Genomic DNA, 24,366 nt, shown 5'->3' on the forward strand with positions numbered 1-24,366 from the left:
GCAGCATCTCACATATAAAATAGACGAAGATTGGCACAGATGTTAGCTCAGGGCTAATCTTCCATGAGCAAAAAGCAAAAAGGAGGAAGATTGGCAAGATTGGCAATGGATGTTAGCTCAGGGCAAATCTTCCTCAGACAAAACAAAACGAGCTTATAAAAAAAAATAAATAAATAATTGAAAAAATTGGATAAGTGAGAAGAAAAAAAAATCTAGAAGCAGTGTCATGGAAACCAAAGAAGTAGTTTTATTACTTTAATATATACTTCTCAGGAATTTTTCCTCCACACTTAAGAAAACATTGAGTAACACACCCATGAAGTATTTAATCATTTTTTCTATTTAAAACATTTTCTAGTGCATATTTTAATAAACTTTTAATTTTAGAACAATTTTACATTTACAGAATTATTGCAAAGATGGTACAAAGATTTCCCGTATACCCCAAACCCAGTTTCTCATTACATAAGTATAATTTATGTGCCACAATTTGTCAAACACAGTTGGTACATTATTACAGACTAAAGTCCATACTTTATTCAGATTTCCTTAGGTTTTACCTAATGCCCTTTTTTTGGTTGTTGTTCCAGGATCCCATACAGGATACTGCATTATATTAATAGTCATGTTGATTTAGGCTACTCTTGGTTGTGACAGTTTCTCAGACTTTCCTTGTTTCCATCAATCTTGACAGTTTTGAGGTTTACTGGTCAACTGTTCCATAGAATCTCTCTCAACTGGAATTTGTCTGATGTTTTTTTCTTATGCTTAGACTGGAGTAATGCATTTCTTGGGATCAAGACCACAAAGGTAAATTGCCATTCTCATCACATAATATCAAAGTGGAACATTATCAAAATAACTTACCATGATGTTAACCTTGATCACCTGGCTTGGGGAAGTGTTTGTCAGCTTTCTCTGCTGTAAATTTACTCTTCATTCCCTCTCTCTTTCAATATTGCATTCTTTGGAAGGAAGTCACTATGCTTAGCCCATACTTGAGAGGTGGGCATGTATGTTCCACCTGCTTAAGAACGGAATATATATATATTCCAATAAATTATTTGAGATTCTTCTGCATGGGATAATTGTCTATTTTCTCCAAGTTATTTCTATATTAAATTATTAATTTATATCAGTATGTACTCATGGATATTTATTTTTTTCTTTGGGTTATAATCCAATACTACTTTCTTTATTTTGTTGTTCAAATTCTTCCGACTTTAGCCGTTAGAACCTCTTCCAGTTGTCTCCTGTCTCCCTTTGATATATCTTCATCATTGTTTGCCTTTTATTTTTTGGCACTTCCTTACATTTTGGCACTATAAGATGCTCCAGGCCCATTTTGCGTATTTCCTGCCAAGACCTAGAATCAGGCATTTCCCCAAGGAGTTCTAGTTCCTTTTATTGGAGACCAGTAACAGACACTAAGAGCTGGGTGCTGGATGTCCTCATGTGTACTGGAGTCATTGTGTCCTAGGCTCTCTCTGCTGACACAGCAAAAACATGCATGTAATTAGATTGTCTTTTATTTTGTTCATCAGCAGTTTATAGTTTTCCACATATATGTATTGTACAAATTTTCTTAGATATATACCTAAGTATTTTGTTTTTGGATACGACTAAAAGTGATGTTTTCAAAATTTCAAATTCTAATTTTTTATTGCTGTTAAAGAAGAAAGCAATTAACTTTTTAACAAAATTTTAGTGTATTTTTTTACCAGGTTTATTGAGATATAATTTACATATAACTGTGTAAATTTAAGGTGTACAAAGTGTTGATTTGATACACTTATGTATCGCAATGTGATGACCACTGTAGTGTTAGCTAACACCTCCATCATATCACATAATTACCATTTCTTGTTTGTGGGGAGAATGTTTAAGATCTCCCCTCTTCGCAATTTTCATGTGTACAATACAGTACTATTAACTATAATCACAATACTATGCATTAGAACCCCAGAGCTTACTTATATTCTAACTGGCAATTGGCTTTGGAATGTTAACCTTGTATCCTGAAAACTTGCTACAGTGGCTTCACTTTTTTTTAATTATTCGAGATTTTTGTATATAGACAATTCTATCCTCTGTGAATAGAGACAGTTTTACTTATTGTTTTCCAATATTTCCATTTTTATTTCCATTTCTTGTCTTATGGCACTAGCTAGGACATCCTGTGTGATAGTGAACAGAAGTGGTGACAGGAAACATCTTTGCCTTGTTCTTGATCTTTGGGGGAAAGCTTCTAGTGCCTCATCGTTGAGTACGTTAGCTGTAGATGTTCTTTGTCACTGTGAAGTTCCCCTCTATTCCTAGTTTGCTGAGTATTTTTATCATGACTGAGTCTTGCATTTTGTCAAATCCTGTCTTCCATGTCAATTAATATAATCATATGATTTTCCTTCTTTGGTCTGTTGATATGCTGCGTTACACTGATTGAGTTTTCAAATGTTGAACTAGCCTTGCATACATGGAATAAACACCAGTTGGTCATAGTGTATTATTCTTTTTATACATTGTTGAATTTGACTTTTAATTATTTTACTGAGGTTTTTTTGGTTATGTTCATGAGAGATTACAGGTCTGTAATTTTCCTTTCTTGTATCTAGTTTTGGCATTTGAGTAATTCTGACCTCATTGAATGAGTTAGGTGGCATTCATTGCTTCTAGTTTTTGGGAGAGATTGTGGAGAATTGATATCATTTCTTCCTTAAATATTTGATAAAAATCACTTGTGAAACCATTTGACTCTGGTGATTTCTTTGGGGAAAAGTTATTAATTATTAATTCAATTCATTTATAGATATAAATATAGAAATTTAGAATACAGAAATATAGATATTCATGTTATCTATTTCTCCTTGTCTATATTTAGATTGTTCTTAATCCTTCTGAAACTATAAAATATACTTGATAAAAATCTAAAAGTACCTACAGAGATTCCCCCAAAAAAGCACATTTATAGATTTAGAAAATGGAATGAAGCAGAGAATGGTTTTTAAAAACAGTACAGTGGGAATGTGAAGTCATTTTTGAAATTTTAGTCTGATTAATGAAAATAGGTTATCATCCTTTCATTACTTAAATGCACTCTATTTTTGTTTGTTTGTTTATATGTTTGCTATGTGTCTGTGTGCATTTCCATTTGTTACCTCAGGTAAGAAGTTAAAAAAAATTCTATTTTGACAATTGTATGTCAAATTATGTTTTATTTTAAATCTTTGCATATGATCTTCATGGAAAATATTTACTTAGTCACTTAAGATCATTTTCCTTATAATAATTTGAGTTGTTTCATGATCACATTCAATTTACACTTGACATTTATATGAAATTGTTTCTCCATGTTTTGTGGGTATTCTCATTAGGAAACAGGTGTTCACAGTACTGTGTTATTATTAGTATACCTTGCTTAAAGTGAGAGCCTCTGTAGTGTCATTTGCAATTTACTTTGGAGCGATAATGGCCTTTTGTGCACAATGATTATGTCTTGGATTTTATTCTTAAATGTTAACATTTCAAGAGATATATGGTCTTTTTGGTCTCAACTAGCATGGGAAATAATAAGGGAAATGTTTACAAAAAAGATAAGAGAAACTAACAACCATAATTTTGCACAAGCAATGATATATTTAGGCACTTTACGACAATGACATCATGAAGCTGCAGGGTGACATAAAATATGTCATTTTTTTTAGGGGTCAGCTTGGTGGCGCAGTGGTTAAGTTCGCATGTTCCCGCTTCTCAGCTGCCCGGGGTTCGCCAGTTCAGATCCAGGTGCGGACCTTGTCAAGCCACGCTGTGGCAGGCGTCCCACATATAAAGTAGAGGAAGATGGGCACGTATGTTAGCTCAGGGCCAGTCTTCTTCAGCAAAAAGAGGAGGATTGGCAGCAGGTGTTAGCTCAGGGCTAATCTTCCTCAAAAAAAAAAAAGCCATTTTTCACTAAAGTGCCTTTCACAGTAACTTGTTTATTATAAGTACTTTACCAACTCAGGATTCTGAAGTGCTCAACAAACACAGAGTGTTCTGTTTAGAATTGGCTGTTTGGCTTTCACTTTGCTTACTAGACTATCCAAAACAAGAGCTCAGGGCCTGTAATCTTTATCTCACACAGACTTAGGCCAGTGCCTCACATGAAGTCAGCATTAAATAGAATTTTTGAGAGGATGGGTGAATTTAAAGATGGGTGAATGCTCACATCCACGTGTGCTGGTGGGAATTGTTGCTGGGTCCAACAGTATCCTAGTTAGTGGTAATTTCAATCACCTTTTCCTTATCTCTTCTGGTCAGGTGTACTCAGTTGCTATTGGCTTCTTCTTTCTCCCTCCACTCACTCCGAATGCAGATCTCATTGACTCTTACATATAGGTTGATAACCTAATCAACAGAGCAACTATCTCATCATCTTCACAGGTTCTGCGCATTCTGCTGAACCTCTCGCGGAAGTATTATCCAAGTGTACACCAGGGAGTGGGAATTTGGAGGCCATCTTAGAATTCCGCCTGGCACGACAGCAAAAGTATTCCTGCTCTCCTGCTCGAATCCATTTCCCATCATTATCTTGTTGCTTCCAACTTCCTGTAAGTGGGGTGTCCATCCCTCAACTCTCTGGGCAAATATGGTTTCCCGTGGGGATATTCTGATTAACCTCTGACTGTTTCCTCTTTGATTGCCTTCAGTCTCAGTTCGTTTATCTTTATCCAGACTTTCTTGCAAAGCATCCACATTTCTTTTCTTTCTTCCTTTAGAGTCTCTTTCCTTTGTAAAAGTATTGGAACTCTCCCCTTACAAAGACTGTTTTTTTTTGTTTCCAACTCTTAAGATGAAATTTTCATCTAGTACCAGGCCTTGACTGGAAATTCTCCATGCATCAAAACTCTCTCGCAAAAGCAAAAGTTCACATACCATTTTTTATTGTCCTAAAGGGAAAGCTAGGCACCTATTTATTCCATTATTCTTTCCGAAGTCTGTGCATATTAACTGTGCACATACTATTATATTAGGCACCAGACAATGACTTAAGCACAACATTCCTGTTCAAAATGTGAAAACTAGAAGTATCATGGAAGAAGAGCAACTGTGTTATATTTTCCTTCATTCTTAACACCATGTATGGCTTTTATATAAAACTTGGGCATACCTGTTTTTTGTCCTCTTTTCTGGAAAATGTGAATGACGTACACTTCCTTCATAAATTACATGCTCTCTTGGACAAAATCCAACACCTGAATATAGAAACAAATTGTATTTGAACAGTTAGATAATTTTTCACTCCTTTTTACTAAGACTTGTATTAGTTTGCTCAGGCGCCATAACAAATACCGTAGACTGGATGGCTGAAATAACAGAAATTTATTTTCTCACAGTTCTGGCAGCTAGAAGTCCAAGATCAAGGTGCCGGCAGGGCTAGTTTCTCCTGATCCTCTCTCCTTGGCTGCAGGTGACCACCTCCTCTCTGTGTCTTCACATGATCTTCCCTTGGTGTGTGTCTGTGTCTTAATCTCTTATAAGGACACTAGTCATGTTGGGTTAGGGTCCACCCTAATGACGTCATTTAACTAAACTACCTCTTTAAAGTTCCTATCTCCAAATACAGTCACCTTCTGAGGTACTGGGGCTTGGGACTTCAATGTATGAATTTGCGGGGAGGGAAACACAATTCAGCTCATAACACTCAGGACGTGAACAAACTGCTTTGCACCCAGGTGTCTAAGGAGAAGACAGGAATACAGAATGCAGCGTAAGAGAAGTAATTACTGAGATGAACCAATGCTGCTACAGGAGCACCATTTTCTAGCTACGGCAGAAGTACATGTAGTGTGATGGTGGGTGATAATTTGCTGGGTAGATTGTAATAGACCGTTCAGAGAAACATGTTGACTGTTTTCTTGGATTGACAGAAAAGGACACAAAAAAACACATTCTTCCCAACATTTTATTTGATTCCATAAGAATTTTGAACATCAAACTATCCTCTATGTAGGAAGCCAGATCCAAGGAGACGGTTTTGGGATTATACATGTATTACTTTCAGAATAAGGATCACCTGTTCCACACTATTATCTTGATGTGCATTTTTAATAAATTGGGTCTTTCAGTTTATGTGCACTCATAAAACCCAATAGTTCAACCTCTCTGTAACCATCTTCGCCACTTCCTATCTGAAGAAATAACATTTTATTATAAAATTACAATTTTTCTAATTTAGACCTCTAGTTTCTAAGATAAGAAAACAGACATGTCATTTGGGGACAGGAATAGAAACAAGGTAAACTCTCTGTTTAAACAAGAAGAAAAAACTTTCTGAAAAAATTCCTGGACATACTTTTACAGTATTTCAGAAACATTTTTTTTTTTTTGCTCGTCTTCTGACTACAGTATGAACTAAATTAGTTACATTAGAAAATAAAAGTCTTAGTGGCTATTTGCCCTAAATGAAGAGACATCTTTTTATCCCAGTGCAACAACAGAAGCTAAAATCCCTAAGAGAAAAAATACTGTCTGTCTTCTCTCACCATCGTTGTCCCGAATTAGAAATTTGGTCAGGAGTAAGACTAGCTTGGTTATAGTCAATGTTATCACATTCTTCTCCACTTCTCTCTCTTTTCCACGTTGAATGACTGACTGATTTATTTTCTCCACGTATGCAATGTTTGGCTCCTGCCTGGTGCACAAGAAGATCTTAGTTATCAGATCTCTTTTCCTCACTACCTTCGAAAATTTTGATTATTACTTAAATTGTAGTTCCCCTGACTTCTCTTTAGCTTGCTTTTCAATTTAGACAACCAATGGGCAAATTTTAATGTTTTGCCGTTCAGGATATAATTTTTACACTCAGCCTAATAGCTAAATAAGCTTAGAAATTTAGAAAAGGTAAATTGGGCCACTTGGTACTTTTTCATACAAGGAAAACAAATTACTTGCGTGCTTGGGTGTTGCTTCTGGAGGAACTCGCGGGAGCATTAAGCAGTCAGTACTGACTCTTAGAATGACGTGAGTCTCTCCGCTCCTCTGATGCCAACTTTCCATCTTGCTAGGGTCGAAGAAGTCTGGGTCGGGGTGAATAGGTACCATCTTTGTTCTTAGAGGTGCGTGGTAGGGGCCTTGTTCCTGATGCACACAAAGGCTATTTCAGTCATTTGAACACATCGGAAGAGTTTAGGTTAGAATTTTAAAGAAACGTATGAATTCTCGTTCCCTTCAAATCTCAATTCTCCTCCATGATATAAAATGATCTTCTTTAAAAAGATCATAAAATGATCCCATCTTACCCGATCCAAATGCCGAACAACAAACGGTCCACATTTACCACGAGGAAGAGGGTTAAAACGTGCTCTCCAATGACAACTCCCAACCCGGAACAGATTCCAGCCAGGCAGCTAGCAGAGCTCGCTGGGTAAACGGCACAGGCCATCGTGGGTGCAGAGCTCAGAGCCGGAAAGCAAACAGCTGCTGTAGCCTGATTTGAGTTAAAATAGTGTGAGTGTTTAGTCTGGCGCACGGCTTCAGGGGAGATTGGCAGCTGGGTCAAACAAAGTCCTTCCATTGGCTCTCTTCCCAGGCAGCTTCTGCTAGTATTTAGGTACTAGTGCAGTGGAAGGCCCTTTTCTCAGGCAAAACCTAACATCTGACCGCACCCTCTCTGCTTTTTCCAAAAAAAAAAAAAAAAAGCTTCTTTTTCCTTCTTTCGTTAAGATAAATTCTCCAGTAGACAACCTCTCCCACTAATTGTGTATTAGCAATGTATTTTATCTTGAGAGCTGACGCACTGGGCTCTCGACGTGGTGTGGAAAGCAGCCTGTTACAGTGCTGGATTCATAAAAGGGTCTTTATGGTTTGTGAAAGAATATCTGTGTGCTTGGGCAGGAAACTTTTTGATCTGCAGAAAAGCCAGAAGACATCTAGGTAAGGCTACGTATCAAATCTACTTTTTTGGGGAAAAGTTGGGCAGCGAGAGTGATTCGTCACAGTGGACGTGAGTCTGGAAGTGTGCATGTTCACTTTCGGAGAAGTTTAAAAGGTACTGACGACTGTTTGCTTAATTTTTGTTTGTTTGTTTAAATCTTAAGGGAATACTGTAGTCTGCATTTTTACGATTTTGTTTTCTGCTATTGAACTGATGATAGTGGATATAGAGTTTTATTATATAGCAAAATCTTTGTAAACTGCCACAGAAAGAAAGTGTATTTAGAAGGGAAATTGACAAGTTTTAAAGAGTAATTGTACAATCATTTGAGGACAGAGGAACACTGCATTAGACTAACAAGGGTTTAATTACCAAAAAAAGTTTAATGTTGCTTCGGAAGGAATATTAAGTAAGTTGTCTTTGTCTCTTACTTTTTAATTTTAGTCTCTGATTTAGCCTGTTGGGTCACATTTTTTGTTAGTGCTGAAGGCTGCCATGAATCCCTAATGAGGCCCCTTTGCACATGATTTTGGCACTTGGCCAAAATCAACTTCCCGCGGCAAGCTTTCTCTAAAGAACCTGGAGCAATTTTTTTTTTTTTTTTGATTAGAAATCATGTCTGAAATCTGCCACAACCAGTTGTGCAGGCATGTCAAAATGACTTTGTACAGTAAATATGAAACAAGCATTTAAAAAAATTTTTCCTCGTATTGTTGCTTTTATCATTCTGAATTCCTGCTTGTGGCCACCTAAAAGACATTAGAACAAGAACAGCCTTAAAGAAGATTTACCGATTTTTTTGTTTTTCTCAGCAGACCAGAGTAGGGGTGGTCATCTCATTGAGAAGTATACTGTACGAAAGGGTTATTCAAAACACTTCAGGATAAATAACAGATGAATTCTTAAAACTGTTAATCTCTGTAAGTAATACTCAGTGAACAGTAAGTAATGGAGTTTTCTAGAAGTTTCGTTGTGCACAGAATTAAGCTTAACATTTTTTAAGTGAGATTTTTGCGGATTTGAAATATCATGGTGTTTGGGATTCTAAAAAAATGGTAACATTTATTATACACTTTTGAAAATTTATTAGCACCTTGATATTGTTTCTAACAAATATTTTAATAGAAATGTTTGGTATATAAACATGACAATAACTTTAAATAATTATATTTAATTGCTGTTTTGCAAGAAAAAAGATGATTTTCCAGGAAAGAAATTCTGCAGCTAAAAGGCACTTCCACTCGATTTTTGGAACTGTTGATTTTGATTTTACTGTAACTGAATTTTGTCTTGTAAGCCGATACGTTATTTTATACTCCAGTATTTTAAGAGTTAAAATCACAAGTTGCAATGAAATACTATAGTAATCAGATATTAACAACTTCAGATTTTATATAGCCATTTTCAGCAATATCTTTTTCGTCGTTAAAAATAGAGTATTTAAAAGGAGTAAAGTTGGATCCCGGTGGCTCTGTTTTCTTTTTAAGAAATTGTATTATCACTATCCTGAATACTATTTTGCCTTATATGTTAGCCTGTAGTAATCTAAAGTGAAACTTTATTTTTTACTTTGAAATAATCATATTTCTTTTTAAAATTTTGATGAGAATCTGATTTATTTATTTTCCGTTAAAGAAACATGGTTTAGAGCTTTCTTAGTCTGTTTTTCTTAGTTTTAGCACTGTTTATCTTCCCTTTATTATTACACAGTGTAAAATGTTGCTAATTTGGACCATAGAAAAAAGTGAAAATTAAGTAAATTTTTGCATTAGAAAATGCATCTTGATTTCCTTCAGATCAACTTATGTATTGTATAATGTCTTATATATAAAATATTTTTTGGGCATTAATGTGGACTGAATTATGATACTGTATATACCTTACTATTAGTTGCATTGAGGTATGGAGTGATTGAAATGATCACATCAGTTAACATTAAAAGACATAGATGTTATAAATTGGGAAAGGGCAATACATATCTGCTACTTATAGAAATTTATCTGGATAAGTTCTTTACTTCTATGTGAATTCACAGTTGAATTCTCATTTAATGTAATCTTTGATATTTTTTAAAAAAGAGTAATGTGTAAGAGAGATATTTCAAAATTGGCTAAAAACGGGAACATTTTATAATTCACTATCATCAAACAGGTGCAGGAAAAATAAGATAGCTTGTCTAATTCAGCATAATTCTTGCTAAAAAAATTATTTTTGAATTCTATTTTTTCAATCTTAACTCATACACATATTATCTTCTGTTTCCATTTTTTGATTTTTCAATCATTTTACTTCTTTGAAACTGGTAGAATATTTCTCTAAACTATACTGAGAAATGTTTTAACGGAAAATTTTAGGTTTTGAATTTTTTTTTTTTGGTAATTTAGAGGCCATAGCAAAGTAAGTGCCATAAAATATAGAACTTTTGGAGTGTACAAGTATGTGAGTTTATGAGTTCAGAAGAAACTTAGTGGTACACAATTATTGACAAATATTTTTGAGTTGAGGTAGAAACTAGGTATTGTGAAAAATTTAAGTTATACTTTTTACTGAAAAAGCCAGCTAAGGTATTTACTTTCTTTTGCTATAGCTACGAATTTTAATTGAGTATTACAATAGTGTAGGTTTTTTGGAAGAATTATTAGCTAATTTTCCTTGGAAAATTAATGCAAACACTGATTACATTTTGTTCATTGAGTTGACATTTTAAAAACAATATTCAGAATATAGTTACCTTTAAAAAGAAAAATATTTTAATATTTTTGTTAAATTCTATTGGTGAAAAACAACTTGAATAATTTGCTTCATTTATCATTTTTCCCATCCTTTTGGAAATATCACAGCCTATTCCATTACAATGTGGAAACTTCTTCCCTCCTTAGAAAAAGTGAAATTAATTTGTAGTTGTCAATTTAGATTATGAGCCTTTACCATTTTAAGTGTGACAGGGTTTTTGTTTCAATTATGCAACAGGCACATAAAATGCTTTCTTTTCCCCAATTAAAAGAGATATTAAATAACTAAATATCGACTACAATTCCGTATTGAAAAGAAAGTTTTAAAGCAGCAGTATTTTATCCACAGTTTTTAAAATGTGAGAAGTGTTTACCATAGGGCATTTTTGATGAGCGTTTCATCATTTAAATGAAATGCTTTCTTCTAAATGGTCTAAATTCCAGCAATGAGATAAACGTATTGCTGCATTAGATAGAACTTAATTATTGAATTTTGGCACAAATTCAGTGACCTCTGCCATAAAAGATTAGTACATGTGGGGTGAGCTCAGATTTGCAGTAACTAAAGTAGATAAGTGTAGCACGTGAGATACCAACCTTTGTTGCTTTGGAGAAAGTATATGCTAAAATAAAAGGAGACATTTTTCATGTAAACTGCCGATAATGCTATTTTGTCATTTCGTTAATACAGTAAGTCTTAAACATTAAAAAATTAATTACAGTTCTCAATGCATTCATAGGACTTTTCCCTTAGAATTAACTACAGTATTTTAATTCTTTTGTGAGATAAACAACCGTCATATTTCCAAGCAGCCAACACGTAACTATAAGTGAGATAACTAAGTAGTTTTTGAAATGTTGTGCTTTGACTTAAATACAGCTAATATTGAATAAAAAACAAACAATAGTGCTCTCTGATTTTGTCTTTTTTATATAGAAGAACAGTTGATTTGCACTTGTTGCATGTTTTTTACTTAATATTGGTTTAATTATTAAATTATCATAAAGTAAATATTGCTGTTTGATACAGTTTTTAAATATGGTAGGATTTATTTTACAAGCAACCTGACCTGTTACGCGGTTCAACAGTGGCGATTTATGTCTAGGTGTATATTCTTCTTTGAAAGTTGGGATCAGCACAGGGCCCTCATTTTTGGTGCCGAAATTTTTTCTGAAAAAACTCTGAGCTTTCTCTTGGTTATGTGTTCAGGTATGTTTGTTGACCTGAGGCTCTGCCCACCTCCTGAGACATCCTTCTTGTGAACGTTAGGCTGGAAATCATAGCAGTAGGCTGTATGTTTACTCTTATTCCATATTGCTCTGAATAAACAAAAATTTTGAGTTTTTTATTGAAAGATAGTCTATATGTATGAATCAGTATAGAGGATCATATCAAATCTGATGATTTGGATAATTTAAAGCACTGAATATTCGGCATAAGTTAGTGGCTATTTACATGTTTATGTCATAATCCTAAATATTTGATTATTATTGGTTTTAAAGACTTACTAATTTATGGAAAATCTGGAATGCCATCATTTGCTTAAAAACTGTTAATATTTGTTAATTTTATAATTGCCTCCACTTGGCTATTATTGAAATATGACATGATAGCTCTCTTTAAAAATACCATTGAGACTAAGTGGTGCCTTACTTTCCATTTCTCCCATTAACATAAGGGATCAACACGTGTAGCGGAGGGTGCTGGAAAATATTTCCAAAAAATTTTCTCTCCTGTGGTTATCGACTACTTTTATTTGCAGAGATTTTGAAAGAAGTGATTGTGTTTTTTGAATGTTTATGCGAATGTGAGGAATACATGGGTTTTCTGTGAACTTCAGTTGAAAAACTAAAATAGGAATTCAGATTGAGATTAATGACATGGTATATTTTTATAGCAACCAATTACAGCTTGCTATTCATACATAAGCAACAACTAGAAAGATCGACAGTGGGTTCTGAGAGAAGCCTTCATTGACTCTTCACTTTAGAACTGCTGAAAAAATGGTGGCCAAGCGATGGTTTGGGTCCAGTCTGTATGATCTATGGTGTTTTGCAATCATGTCCCATATTTAAATCCCCTAGTCTTGCCTCAAAGCCCCATATCACTAATCTCAGAAATTTTTATAGAGAGAGAAGTTGCAACAGAACGTACTCATTCTTGTTCGCTGAAGGGTCCGTGATTGGGGTTTCCTGGGCAGAGGCAATGTTCTTCTCTGTATCCTGATTTTTTAAAAAATCACAGTTTGGGTAGGTCAGCTCAGTCATTTGGCCAAATCAGCGTAATAACGAAGCTAACTCAGCCTTAGCAAGAATAACTAGTTTTTCATTCTTCCCTAAACCTGGGTATTTTCCTAAAGAATGAAGACAATTGTGCGTGAAATGTTGAGTTGCTAAAAACTGTCCAACATGCGTATTCTACTTGTGAGTTAATAAACTGTTTTGTACTCAGAATAGTATGTATTAACATATATGACATGTCCAAAATATTTAAGCAATGATAGAAGCAATTGTCCTGAAATTAAACTTGTGAGATTAAATTTATTATAATTCTAGTTGCGATATCATCTGCAAATTACTTTTTAAAAGCATTCCTTTTAAAATTTTTCTATTATATTCTTCATGTGGCATAATGATTTAGATGTGAGTTTTCTGCTAGTGAGCAATTTTTGAAAATTATATGTATATTAACATGGCTTTTTCTGTGGGATTCTAACCTGATCACATGTTCTTTCCTCTCCATTCCTAGAACCCATTCAGAAATATTCTCTAGAGAGATTTTTTTTTACCAACAGTCAGTTTCAGATACATTCAGGTGCCTTGGCATTCGAAAAGCTTGATGCATAGAAAATTCCTACTCTGTGATTTAGCTATTTCTAAAACATGTTTCGATTGTCAGGAAATGAAACAACAAGGATATAGAAACAAAGAATGATTTGTAATTTTGGCAGATAAAACAGAGCAATAATCAGTTCAGAATATTTATGGAATGATAACATTTTTCTATTCACATAATTTTTTTGCCAACAAATTGAATTTGGAAACTGCTATTTGTAAGCAGAAGGCAGTAATTGACTTTGGTAGTCAGTAGTTCAAACTGCCTGATATAAGATGAAGCACTATTTATTGAACGAATAGGTCTTAGATAAAAAGTAAGCTGGGAGGCTACCTCATATCTGGAATTTGTTTTAATTTTCAATACCCAAATCATTAAATATGAATTAATAGTATTTACATATTTTCCATTTTCAGAATTAACCATGTCTACTCTGAAATTTGTTCTCTCCTCTTAGATAAGTAAATAACTTAGTAATCAAACATCTTACAGTTTCCATTTTCCATCTTAAATCTTGCTCAAGATCAAACTTGCAGTAGCTCAATCACATAAAAGTCTGGATTAATAGCCAGATGAGATTATGTAGCCCAAAATGAGATTATATATAAAGCACAGGTGTTGAGTAGCATTCGTGTGGTCAGATACACACAATTGCATTGCAGGTAGAGCTTCTCCTTTCTCACTTGAGAAAAGTGCAATTAAAAGTAATTTACAGATGTGCAAATGCACAGCTGTTTTCTTCAAACTAAATTTCACAGAAATAAGCTAAATTATAATGGGTTTACCAGTCACTACATTTTAATGGTTTGTAAATTGGTTTGGAAGCATCATTACCACGTTTACTAGATGAATGGAATTAATACTTATGAGTACCTGGGACGATTTCTGTTTGGGTGGCAGAACCATTTAGGTATTGGAAATTACAACCAGACCAAAACTTACAGCAGGTTTGTGAAAACTGATTATTAAGTGTGCAGATCTATTTTGTGCACTCTATGCCCTTATACAATTTGTATTACGTACTCCCTGACATCATGCAAAATGATTCAGCTGTAGCTGGAAAAAGTGTATGTATGTGTGCGTGCATGTTCGCAAGATGGTGTGTGTGTGTGTAAGTGATCTTTTTGTTTCTATGTTGTCTAATTATAAGGAAAATATCAAGAGTAAGATGTAGGTACATTGGTAAAAATAGGGAATACTGGTAAACTGTTTTTGTGCATTGATTATAAGCCATGACCATGAACCTACATTTCTGGAAAATCAGCTTTTTTTTTAATCCATGCGTTTTACTTGGAGCTACCTATGTACTCAATAGCCATAAGCTACTGTCATTAATATTATCCCATTAGGTAAGGATTGTTCTTGACCGAGTCTCCTTGGGTTTGACGTAGACTTCTTCTCTTTACAGCTAGGCATAGTCAAGTTTTTCTAAAACCCTTCTGGGAAGGCATGTTGACGGTTAAAGGACTGAGTGGAAGGGGAGGGTGAAGGGTTGCATTGGACCAGGAAATTAAAGAGCTTTTACCCTGTGTAAGATCAGAGATTTATTATAATCAATCCATCAGTATTTCAACAATAGTTTTCTTTTCTAACAGTATTGCTAAAAAGAATTCCAAAAATTTGACCTTGGAGGGAATTAGGAAACTGACTTATTGGTTACAAGTGTGGTGATGGAACCCTTTTATCTATCCTGTCTACAACATTTTTTCAAGTGATTGACTCTTGGTATTGAAAATGCTGTACATGACCACTCATTGATGCAACGGTTCAGGGCCCATGCAGACTTCTTCATATATCTCATCTCACTTAATCCTTCAAATAACCATCAAAGGTGGGAACGGTTATCCCTGTTGTACAGTTGGGAGGCTCAAAGTGTTTAAGTAATTTTCCCAGAATTCCAGAGCTAGTAAGTGTCAATGTCGGGATTTGAAGCTGTGTCAATGGTGCTTCTAGCCCGTGCTGTTATCCGTTCCACTACATGTTTAATGATCTCGACCTTGAGAGTGTGAGGAACATTAAATATAGCCCTCTGATTTAAATGCTTTTTTTTAAACAATTGAAGAAACTGTTCTAAAAATATTCAATGTGGCCTTAGATGGTGATGGTGAGTAGTGGGAGATGCAGGCCTTTTATATAGTAAGTATTTTCATATTTGAGGTACTTTTAATATTGTTCTAAGTTAAGCAATAGCCAGTCACCAATGAAACACTTGGCATAAACAGTTTTTCACCAGAAAAAAAATAATATATATGGCCAATGATTGTGTTTCTAATGTGAGAATGTTTTGCACATCAGTGGTTTAAAGTATTAAGAGCTGTGGAATAGCACTATAGGGAAATAGTGCAATAAAACATCAGTCAGGATATTTCACTAGCTTGTTTTACTAACATATATGTTACTAAAACCAAACAGATGCACGAATTGGAGAAGCGCAGTGATTTTTCACTGTGGCCACTGGTACCATCCAGAGGTCCCAAGCAGTGCTCTCATATGGAAAGGCTCAGAATTCTTCCCAAAGTGCTTCATTGCTCTGAAGTAGATGTTTCCCACTAGATACCTTTCTTTTCCTTTAAGATTCACAATCTGTCCACATCACATGCTGTGTAGAAAGAAACTTGGAATGTATTATAGACCAATTGTTGGTAACTGTTTTAAACATTAGATTTCTAACCTCTGTTGATATGACTAACACTTAAAAGAAACAAGGCAATGGGCATAAAATGCATTTTATAAACTTGTTTATTTTATTTCAATTCAGTTTCAGGTAATGCTGGATATTATGAACAAAATATCTTGATGAACACTGAAACTTTGGTTCAATATCACTTTTCCAGCCCTCAGATATTTGATTCATTGGCTTTTAGAGCTGTGACCATTCAATCTTATTTCTTTAACTCCATTATTTTATGCAGGAGAAAATGGTGACTTGGAAAAAAATGGCCTTTCTGCTCATGGTAATAACACTAGCGCCTGGAGAGTTGGCTCTGAATACACGTCTTCCTTCCAGTTTTGTATTCCTTCCTCTACCCTGTAGTCATTTATATCCAGCTAGCAAATATTCTATTTTTCTTTTTTTTTAAACTTTAGTGGTATGGAAACATAATAGAAGGGGGATTTAGCTTCATAGTTAAATATAGAAAAGACTAATAAAAAGTGTACATAATTGAATATAAACTTGCCCATGAATTATTGTCTCTGTAAAGTCACATTATTAAAAGTTTCTAGTTTATCATTTCATCCTTGATTTATATTCCAGGGCACTCTAATTCCTTAATGAGTTTTGTTGAAATGTCTGCTTAGCATCCTTTCTGAAAAATTGGTTAGTCCTGTGGATTTTTTTTCTTTATGAGATTAAAGGGCTCTTTTTTTTTTTTTTTTTGAGGAAGATTAGCCCTGAGCTAACTGCTGCCAATCCTTCTCTTTTTGCTGAGGAAGACTGGCCCTGAGCTAACATCCATGCCCATCTTCCTCTACTTTATATGTGGGATGCCTACCACAGTATGGCTTGCCAAGCAATACCATGTCCACACCCGGGATCCGAACCAGCGAACCCCGGGCCGCTGAAGCAGAACGTGTGAACTTAACCGCTACGCCACCAGGCTGGCCCTTTACTAAAAGCCTTTTTTTCTAATGGAGATATTTAACATGCATGATTCTTAAGCATAAAGCTGTATGAACGTATGTGTATATATGCATATATCCATATCGTGATCTCACAGATCAGGATATAGAAATTTCCAGCACCCCAGAAGACTATCTATGCCTACTGATAGCTATACTACAGGTCAGGTTTAGCAGTTTTCTATTTCATATAAATAGAATGACACAGTGTGTATGCACTTTTGTCTGTCTTATGTTACTCAACATTTTGTCCATGTGATTTCTCCATTTGCATATATCAGTAGATTGTTCTTTTTAATTGTGGTGTAATATTTCTTTTTGTGAATATAGCATAGTTTATGTATCCATTTTACGCTTTTAGGTTGTTTCCGGTTATCTTTTTACATAATTTTTTAAATGTAGATCTGATACTAAAAAGGTAGTAGTCAATTTCTCTCTCTAATAGATGGAATATGAAAATAGGGTCAACTTAATTAAACTGTTAAAAGCGGTGCTTGCTTTATATGATAACTGACTCTTGCGTCTTTGAACCATGTGAATCGAAGACTCAATATTGCCGAGTTAATTGGAAATATTTTCTGAAAATGGGAATTAGTATGTATTATTCTAAGAGATGCTGAAGAAGTAGTTGTAAAATATTGAAACTTTTAACCATTATTCCTTTGCTCTTGTTATTTATTATACATGTGTAACTATAATTGTAGGTGGGCCCAAATACATCTTTTTTAGCTCAATTATCAAAATTTTGTTAAAGTCCTTGTGGATTGCTGAAATTTTCTGGTGTAAAACAAAATAAATTAAGTGATCGTCTTTGACACGGAATAAGTTGGAATGATTCTGAACAGATTTAACCTCATAATTTCACATATAGGCAAAGTGGATCCAATATTTTGACAATAAGGGTAAAGATTTGTTTGGGAGTAATGGAAATAGTTTTAGAGAGATTTTTCTCATTTTCTACGTTATTTTTGACGGTTTCACAGTTCCTATGACTCTGTATTGAAATTTAAGATGATTTACCCTATCAGGAGAACACAAATCTTACTTATAAAAATGGAAATGGTCTTTATTGTATAAAAAAATAAGATGAAATTAAGTTATTTAGATGCTATTAACCAACTCACCTATTGAGTTATTTACAAGGTTCTTTTGAGTGCACCCCCCAAGGGCTAATAAATATATTTATTACATTGGCTATATTGATGAACAGTCTAGGGTTGTCATCTGGGTATTATTTATACTTGCTAATAAGCAACTGCTTTAAATAAAATAAATAACATTAAAGTAGTATATTAAAATGTAATTTACAAAGGTCTTTCACATAATACACGCACTAACTCTGGGAGGGAGAAAATACCAGACTTCCTCACCCCAGACAGTGATGAAATTATATTCTATAGCTAGTAAAGACTGATCTATGACCTGTATTGGGATTTTTTTTCCCATTCTAACTCTATTGTCTTTTATTACAAGAAACTATATCTCTGTAAATAACGGAACCCCATATAAGAGGTACAGGGTAAACAAGTGGCTTACTACAATATTCCAAAATATTTTTTTAAAGAAAACTGATTTTATTTATATTTATTGCCCTATGAAATTCTCCTATGATCTTGAAATTTATCAACAACTTATTATTTATAATAAACAATTTGTTTTTACAAGTTTCCTGCGGGTTATATTTTAAAGACATTATAGCCCTTAAAAGCAGTAATACCACTTTCTAGTTTTTTTTTTTTAATCACCAGTTAAAATTTGGCCAAGGTCAATGATGCTTGTTATTATTTTTGACAACTATACAATGCCCGATAATGATTCTGTTGCTGACACCGGCTGGCAGTAAGCTTCCCTCTCAGACGAATTCATAGATGGCCGGTTCACAATTCAAACATGTAACGGACACGACGAAATTCCACTGCTGCGCTTCTGCTTCATTAGATGTATTTGCATCTCATGGGAAGAGAAGACCAGCTTTCTGCAATGCTTTTTTCCCATAATTATCTTAGGTTTTTAAATACATTTTTAAACGTGTGCAATGTCTCAAGGCCTCCGGATAAACAAGCTAATGTTGACTTTTAGAAAATACTGGTTTGTCATACTACTATGCTGTGTATCTTTGGCTTTGCAAAAATATGGTTGACTTCGAAGTATCGTCCTCTTTAACTCAGGATGTCACCTTGTAGCAATTGGCCTTTACTGACCCATGAAAATGGATGGAGTTGTTCTGGTCTCACTGTGGAGAAGATCAGGTTCACAGCTTGGATGGGAGAACAGCAGAAGGAATCACCTGAGAGGAAGAAGCTGATCTTAAAAAAGCAAGTGTTTATTTACATTGAGTTCATCAGAAATAGGTAGCGATCGGGAAGGAAACAACTGTAGAATTACTTCAGGATATCTTTAAAGGGCCTCCACTTAGGAGTCCTTGTCTAAATATGTTAACTTTATGGCCATTTCCTCATGAAGAATCCATTGAACTTTTCACTAGAAGCATTTTCATTTTTTTTTACACCTCAGTTAACACGTATATTCTTCTTGCTGTACTATTTAAGCAATTTTGTCTTATGTTAAAGATTTCATAGTACTCAGTTCATTAGTCCTTATTTCTGTTTTCTTGCAATTCTGTGTTTGCTTGCTTTAATATAGCTGCTATAAAAAGTGACCGTGATCATTGGAAATAAGCATTATAATTCACAAAAATAGCATGCCTTGCAGAGATACAAATAAAAATATGGTAGAATATATGCATATATTTATTATTAGTAGTAGTATATATTTTTGGTAGAATATAGATAGTATATGTGTACATTATTAAGATAACTTTATTCCTGGAAAGTATTTTATGCTTTGGGATTTCTGTCTGGAATAGTCTAAATCTCAGGTTATTTTTGGAGGGTGTATGATGATCTCCAGGAGAAAACAACAATAAATATGACTTTTTTATTAACAGTAATTTATTTTGGAACTATGATCTCTATATTCTGAAAACACTATCTTTTCGTTCATGAGTTGCATATAGAACAAGAAACAGTACATTAATAGGTGGTTATTTCTTCCTAGTATTATAGTTTTTTAAGAGAAAATGAATTATTTAACTACGATGAACAACAGAAAGAACTAAATTGTTTTTATTTCGTCTAGACTTATTGTGAAGTGACAAAGTACAAAATTTCTCTCCAATTATAACATGTTTTAAAAGCACAGAACTTGCCGTCTATAGTAGCCGTTTTGCTGTAATCACGGTTATGAATATAATTTATCAATGTCTTCTTTTGAAGGGAGAGATATCTTTTGTATCTGATGTTTCTTTGATTTTTCCTTGTCTTGTTTGTAAGAAGTACTAGTTTATGGAGCACTAAATGGCAGTTCTGGCCAATAGGCACCACAACAATACCCAAACCCAATAAGAAAATTGATGTATATAGAAGATGTTGTTCTCCTGTCCTGTTAGAACTATTTATTCCTTATTCATTGTACACCCTGATGCCCATTGGTAGGAATTAATATTCTATTCTGATACATGACTAATTTGTCATTTGAGTCGGGTTAAAAAATTAAATAAAATTCAAGCCATAAAGGACTAAAGAAATGCACATTGCCCTTTTCTTTTGCATTGTTTTTATTGCAAAACGAAACCAAATAGTCTTTTTTTGTATTGAAGTATAATTGACATATAATATCCTATTAGTTTCAGATGTCCATTATAGTGATTCCTTGCGAAGTGATCACCATGATAGGTTAGTTACTATCTGTCACCATACAAAGTTATTACAATGTTATGGACTATATTATATGACTATATCCCTATGCTGTACATTGCATCCCTATGACATTAATTTTCTCACTGGAAGTTTATATCTCTTAATCCCCTTCACCAATTCCATTTGCTCCCCCAACCCCTGCCCCATCTGGCCTCAGTTTGTTTCCTGTATCGATGAGTCTGTTTCTGTTTTATTTTGTTTGTTCATTTGCTTTGTTCTTTAGATTCCACATGTAAGTGAAATTACATGTGTTTGTCTTTATCTGACATTGCATTTAGCATAATACCCTTTGGGTCCCTCCGTATTGTTACAAATATCAAGATTTTATTCTTTTTTGTAGCTGAGTAATATTTCACTGTGTATCTATACCACATCTTCTTTATCCATTCACCTCTAGACAGATAGACACTTATATCTTGGCTATTGTAAATAACACTCCAGTGAACATAGGGGTGCATATATCTTTTTGAATTGGCGTTTTTGTTTTCTTTGGATAAATACGTGGGAGGGAAATTGCTGGATCATATGGTAGTTCTATTTTTAATTTTTTGAAGAACCTCCATACTGTTTTCCTTAGTGACTTCACCAACTTATATTTCCACCAACAGTGTACATACAAGGGCTCCCTTTTCTCCACATTCTTGACAACAATTGATATTTTTTGTCTTTATGATCATAGCCATTCTGATTGATAGGTGTGAGGTGATATCTTATTGTGGTTTTGACTTGCGTTTCCCTGATGGTGAGTGATGCTGAGCATCTTTTCATGTGCCGGTGGGCCATCTGTATGTCTTCTTTGGAAAAATGTCTATTCAAATTCCTCTGCTGATTATTTAATTGAGTTGTTTACGTTTTTGATATTAGGTTGTGTAAGTTCTTTATGTGTTTTGGATATTAACTCTCTTATAAGATGTATGATTTGCAAATATCTTCTCCCATTCAGTAGGTTGCCTTTTCATTTTGTTGATGGTTTCTTTCACTGTGGAAAAGCTTTTTAGTTTGATGTAATCCCATTTGTTTATTTTTGCTTTTGTTGCCCTTGCCTGACGAGACTGGTCCAAAAAAATATTCCTAAGACTAATGTCAAAGAGCTGACTGCCTGTTTTCTTCTAGGAATTCTGTGTTTTCAAGTCTTACATTCAAATCTTTAATCTATTTTGAATTTATTTTTGTATATGATATAAAATAGTGGTCCAGTTTCATTCTTTTGCATGTAGCTCTCCAGTTTTCCTAGCACCATTTATTGAAGAGACTGTCTTTTCCCCATGTATATTCTTGCCTCCTTTATCATAGGTTAAGTGACCATAAATGTGTGGGTTTACTTCTGGGCTGTCTATTCTATTCCATTGATCTATGTGTCTGTTTTTGTGCCAGTACCATACTGTTTTGATTACTATAGCTTTCTAGTATAGTTTGAAATCAGTGTGCCTGGTACCTCCAGCTTTGTTCTTCTTTCTCAAGATTGCTTTGGCTATTTGGGATCTCTTGTGGTTCCATAGAAATTTTAGGATTTTTTCTAGTTCTAGTTCTCTGAAACATGCCATTGGTATTTTGGTGGAGATTGCGTTGAATCTGTACAAATAGTCTTTTAAAAGGAATGTGAAATTAACTGATATTTCTTTCACCCGATGTAGCCCTTCCAGTCTCTGAAGGGCGTTGGCTATTAGGTAAATAATTCATGACAGGAAAAGATGAGCAGAAGGTATAGTATATCCATTGATCATAGTAATACCTACCTTCTCCCGGGAGTAGTAAAAATCGGTCTGCTATCAGAGTGGTTAGTCCGCCAACTACCTTCCATGTCAGGAATACACATTTCTGTATTCTTCTTAAAAACACATTCATGAGTGTTTCTGTCCTCATGAAACTTATAACTTAGTTGGGAATATTAAATAGAAATGAGCCAGCATGAAAACAATAGACTAAATTAACTGAGCTATTAAGGTGGGTTTTTTTAATCCTATGCTTTGCTTAGAAGAAAAAATAAATCAAAGGCAGCAAAAATCCCTTTGAATGACATTCTATGAAAAATACACTTTTTAAATATCATATGAGCTTGTTGGAAAGCTAACTGAATTCAACAAAAACCATTCATTGATATTCTGTGTGAAACTTACCCTGATAATGCATCTGGCTCCCAATTCCTGTTTCTGTTGCAGAACAGGAATTGACATATAATGTATGCTCAACAAATACATGTTGTATGAATAAATGAATGAAAAATCCTAATAAAAGGAATATTTGTATCTCTAGCTGGGTTTCCCCTTCTCAACACAGCTCATTTCCTTAAAGACTAAAAGACTCTTACAGCTGCTTCTGGAGCTGTTATCTTTCAATGATTCAGTTTCTTTGCAAAGGAATATCATCTAGTTAAAATTTAAGTATCCAGAGAAATCACTCTGATTCTCATATTGTAGTATTATCAGCCAATGAAATCGACAATTTCTGAGGATCTGTGTGTATGGGAACTTGCGATCATTGTGGTCCACAAAAAAATCAAGCTTGTCAACAAGGATTTCATAATTTATTTTATAATACAATTAAATATCAACTAATAACTGAGATGTAAAAACCGTACCCAGCCTATTTTTGGCCTCCTTGTATTGTATCATAATTAAAGCAAAATATTCAAAAGGTAATTATGTGGATATATGGGTAGTTATTTCTTGGGGCGTTTTTTGGACATGATATGTACAAACTATATCTTCGTAAAACTGAGAATTTTATTTTTGCCACTTATGAAGTCAAATGAATACACAGTGCATATTTTTATATTCAATTATTAAGAAATTTTACAGTTTAATGAGGATGCATACACACATGTTATAAGTGATAATGAATTGGTATAACGTCTATGTCGGAACACCTTTTAATTAGTATAGTAAGTAGAGCAGATTTCCATTCCTAAAAATATTTTTTCCCTTGATTTAATGATAATTTCTAAATCCTCCAGTTCATAGGTGTCATGATTCTCCCATTCATGGGTGCTGCCTTTAGCTCTCTATGTGCCAACTTATCACCAGGAAAACTCTTAACTAGTCCTCGGGAAGATTTAATCAACATCAACTAGTTTATTTACCAACAAATGTACACTTAAAGGTATGGAAGAAGCCAATTCAATGATTGAATTATTTCACTATATATTGCTAATACAGATATAAAACCAATGACCTTCCCCCCCTCCAAAAAAAAGATAAATTGAAGGGAATTGGGAGCAAATAACTTTTAATGACAAAAATCTTTAAAAAAAATAATACTAGCAGCTACTACTACCACCTTTCAAATCTCACCTCTGCCATTTACTAGTTATCAAATCTTGAAAAAGGCACCTTCTTTTTTTTTTTTCTTTGAGGAAGATTAGCCCTGAGCTAACTACTGCCAATCCTTCTCTTTTTGCTGAGGAAGGCTGGCCCTGAGCTAACATCCGTGCCCATCTTCCTCTACTTTATATGTGGGACGCCTACCACAGAATGGCTTGCCAAGCAGTGCCATGTTTGCACCTGGGAT

The 24,366-nt window shown here is 34.3% G+C and overlaps 1 protein-coding gene across 24 annotated transcripts in view; it reads left to right on the forward strand.

The window, feature by feature from the left end:
* LOC138920927 (uncharacterized) overlaps positions 1 to 24,366 on the forward strand; it is a 613,683-nt gene that overhangs the window by 296,335 nt on the left and 292,982 nt on the right. For 6 of the 24 annotated variants that reach the window (XR_011432957.1, XR_011432958.1, XR_011432961.1 and 3 more), the window contains exon 1: positions 7,380 to 7,911. The exons of 10 other annotated variants lie outside the window; for them this stretch is intronic. Coding sequence is in view for 4 of the 14 variants with exons in the window: in XM_070252395.1 (XP_070108496.1) it covers positions 7,748 to 7,911 (164 nt within the window). In the remaining 10 variants the exon portion in view is untranslated. Of the gene's footprint in view, positions 1 to 708; positions 811 to 7,361; positions 8,027 to 8,703; positions 8,833 to 19,269; positions 19,417 to 24,366 lie in introns of those variants that run through there. 8 more of the 24 variants (XM_070252394.1, XM_070252392.1, XR_011432970.1 and 5 more) reach the window with 6 other exon arrangements.

The sequence above is a fragment of the Equus caballus genome, chromosome 26 (genome assembly GCF_041296265.1).
Source record: "Equus caballus isolate H_3958 breed thoroughbred chromosome 26, TB-T2T, whole genome shotgun sequence".
Taxonomy (NCBI): Eukaryota; Metazoa; Chordata; class Mammalia; order Perissodactyla; family Equidae; genus Equus; species Equus caballus.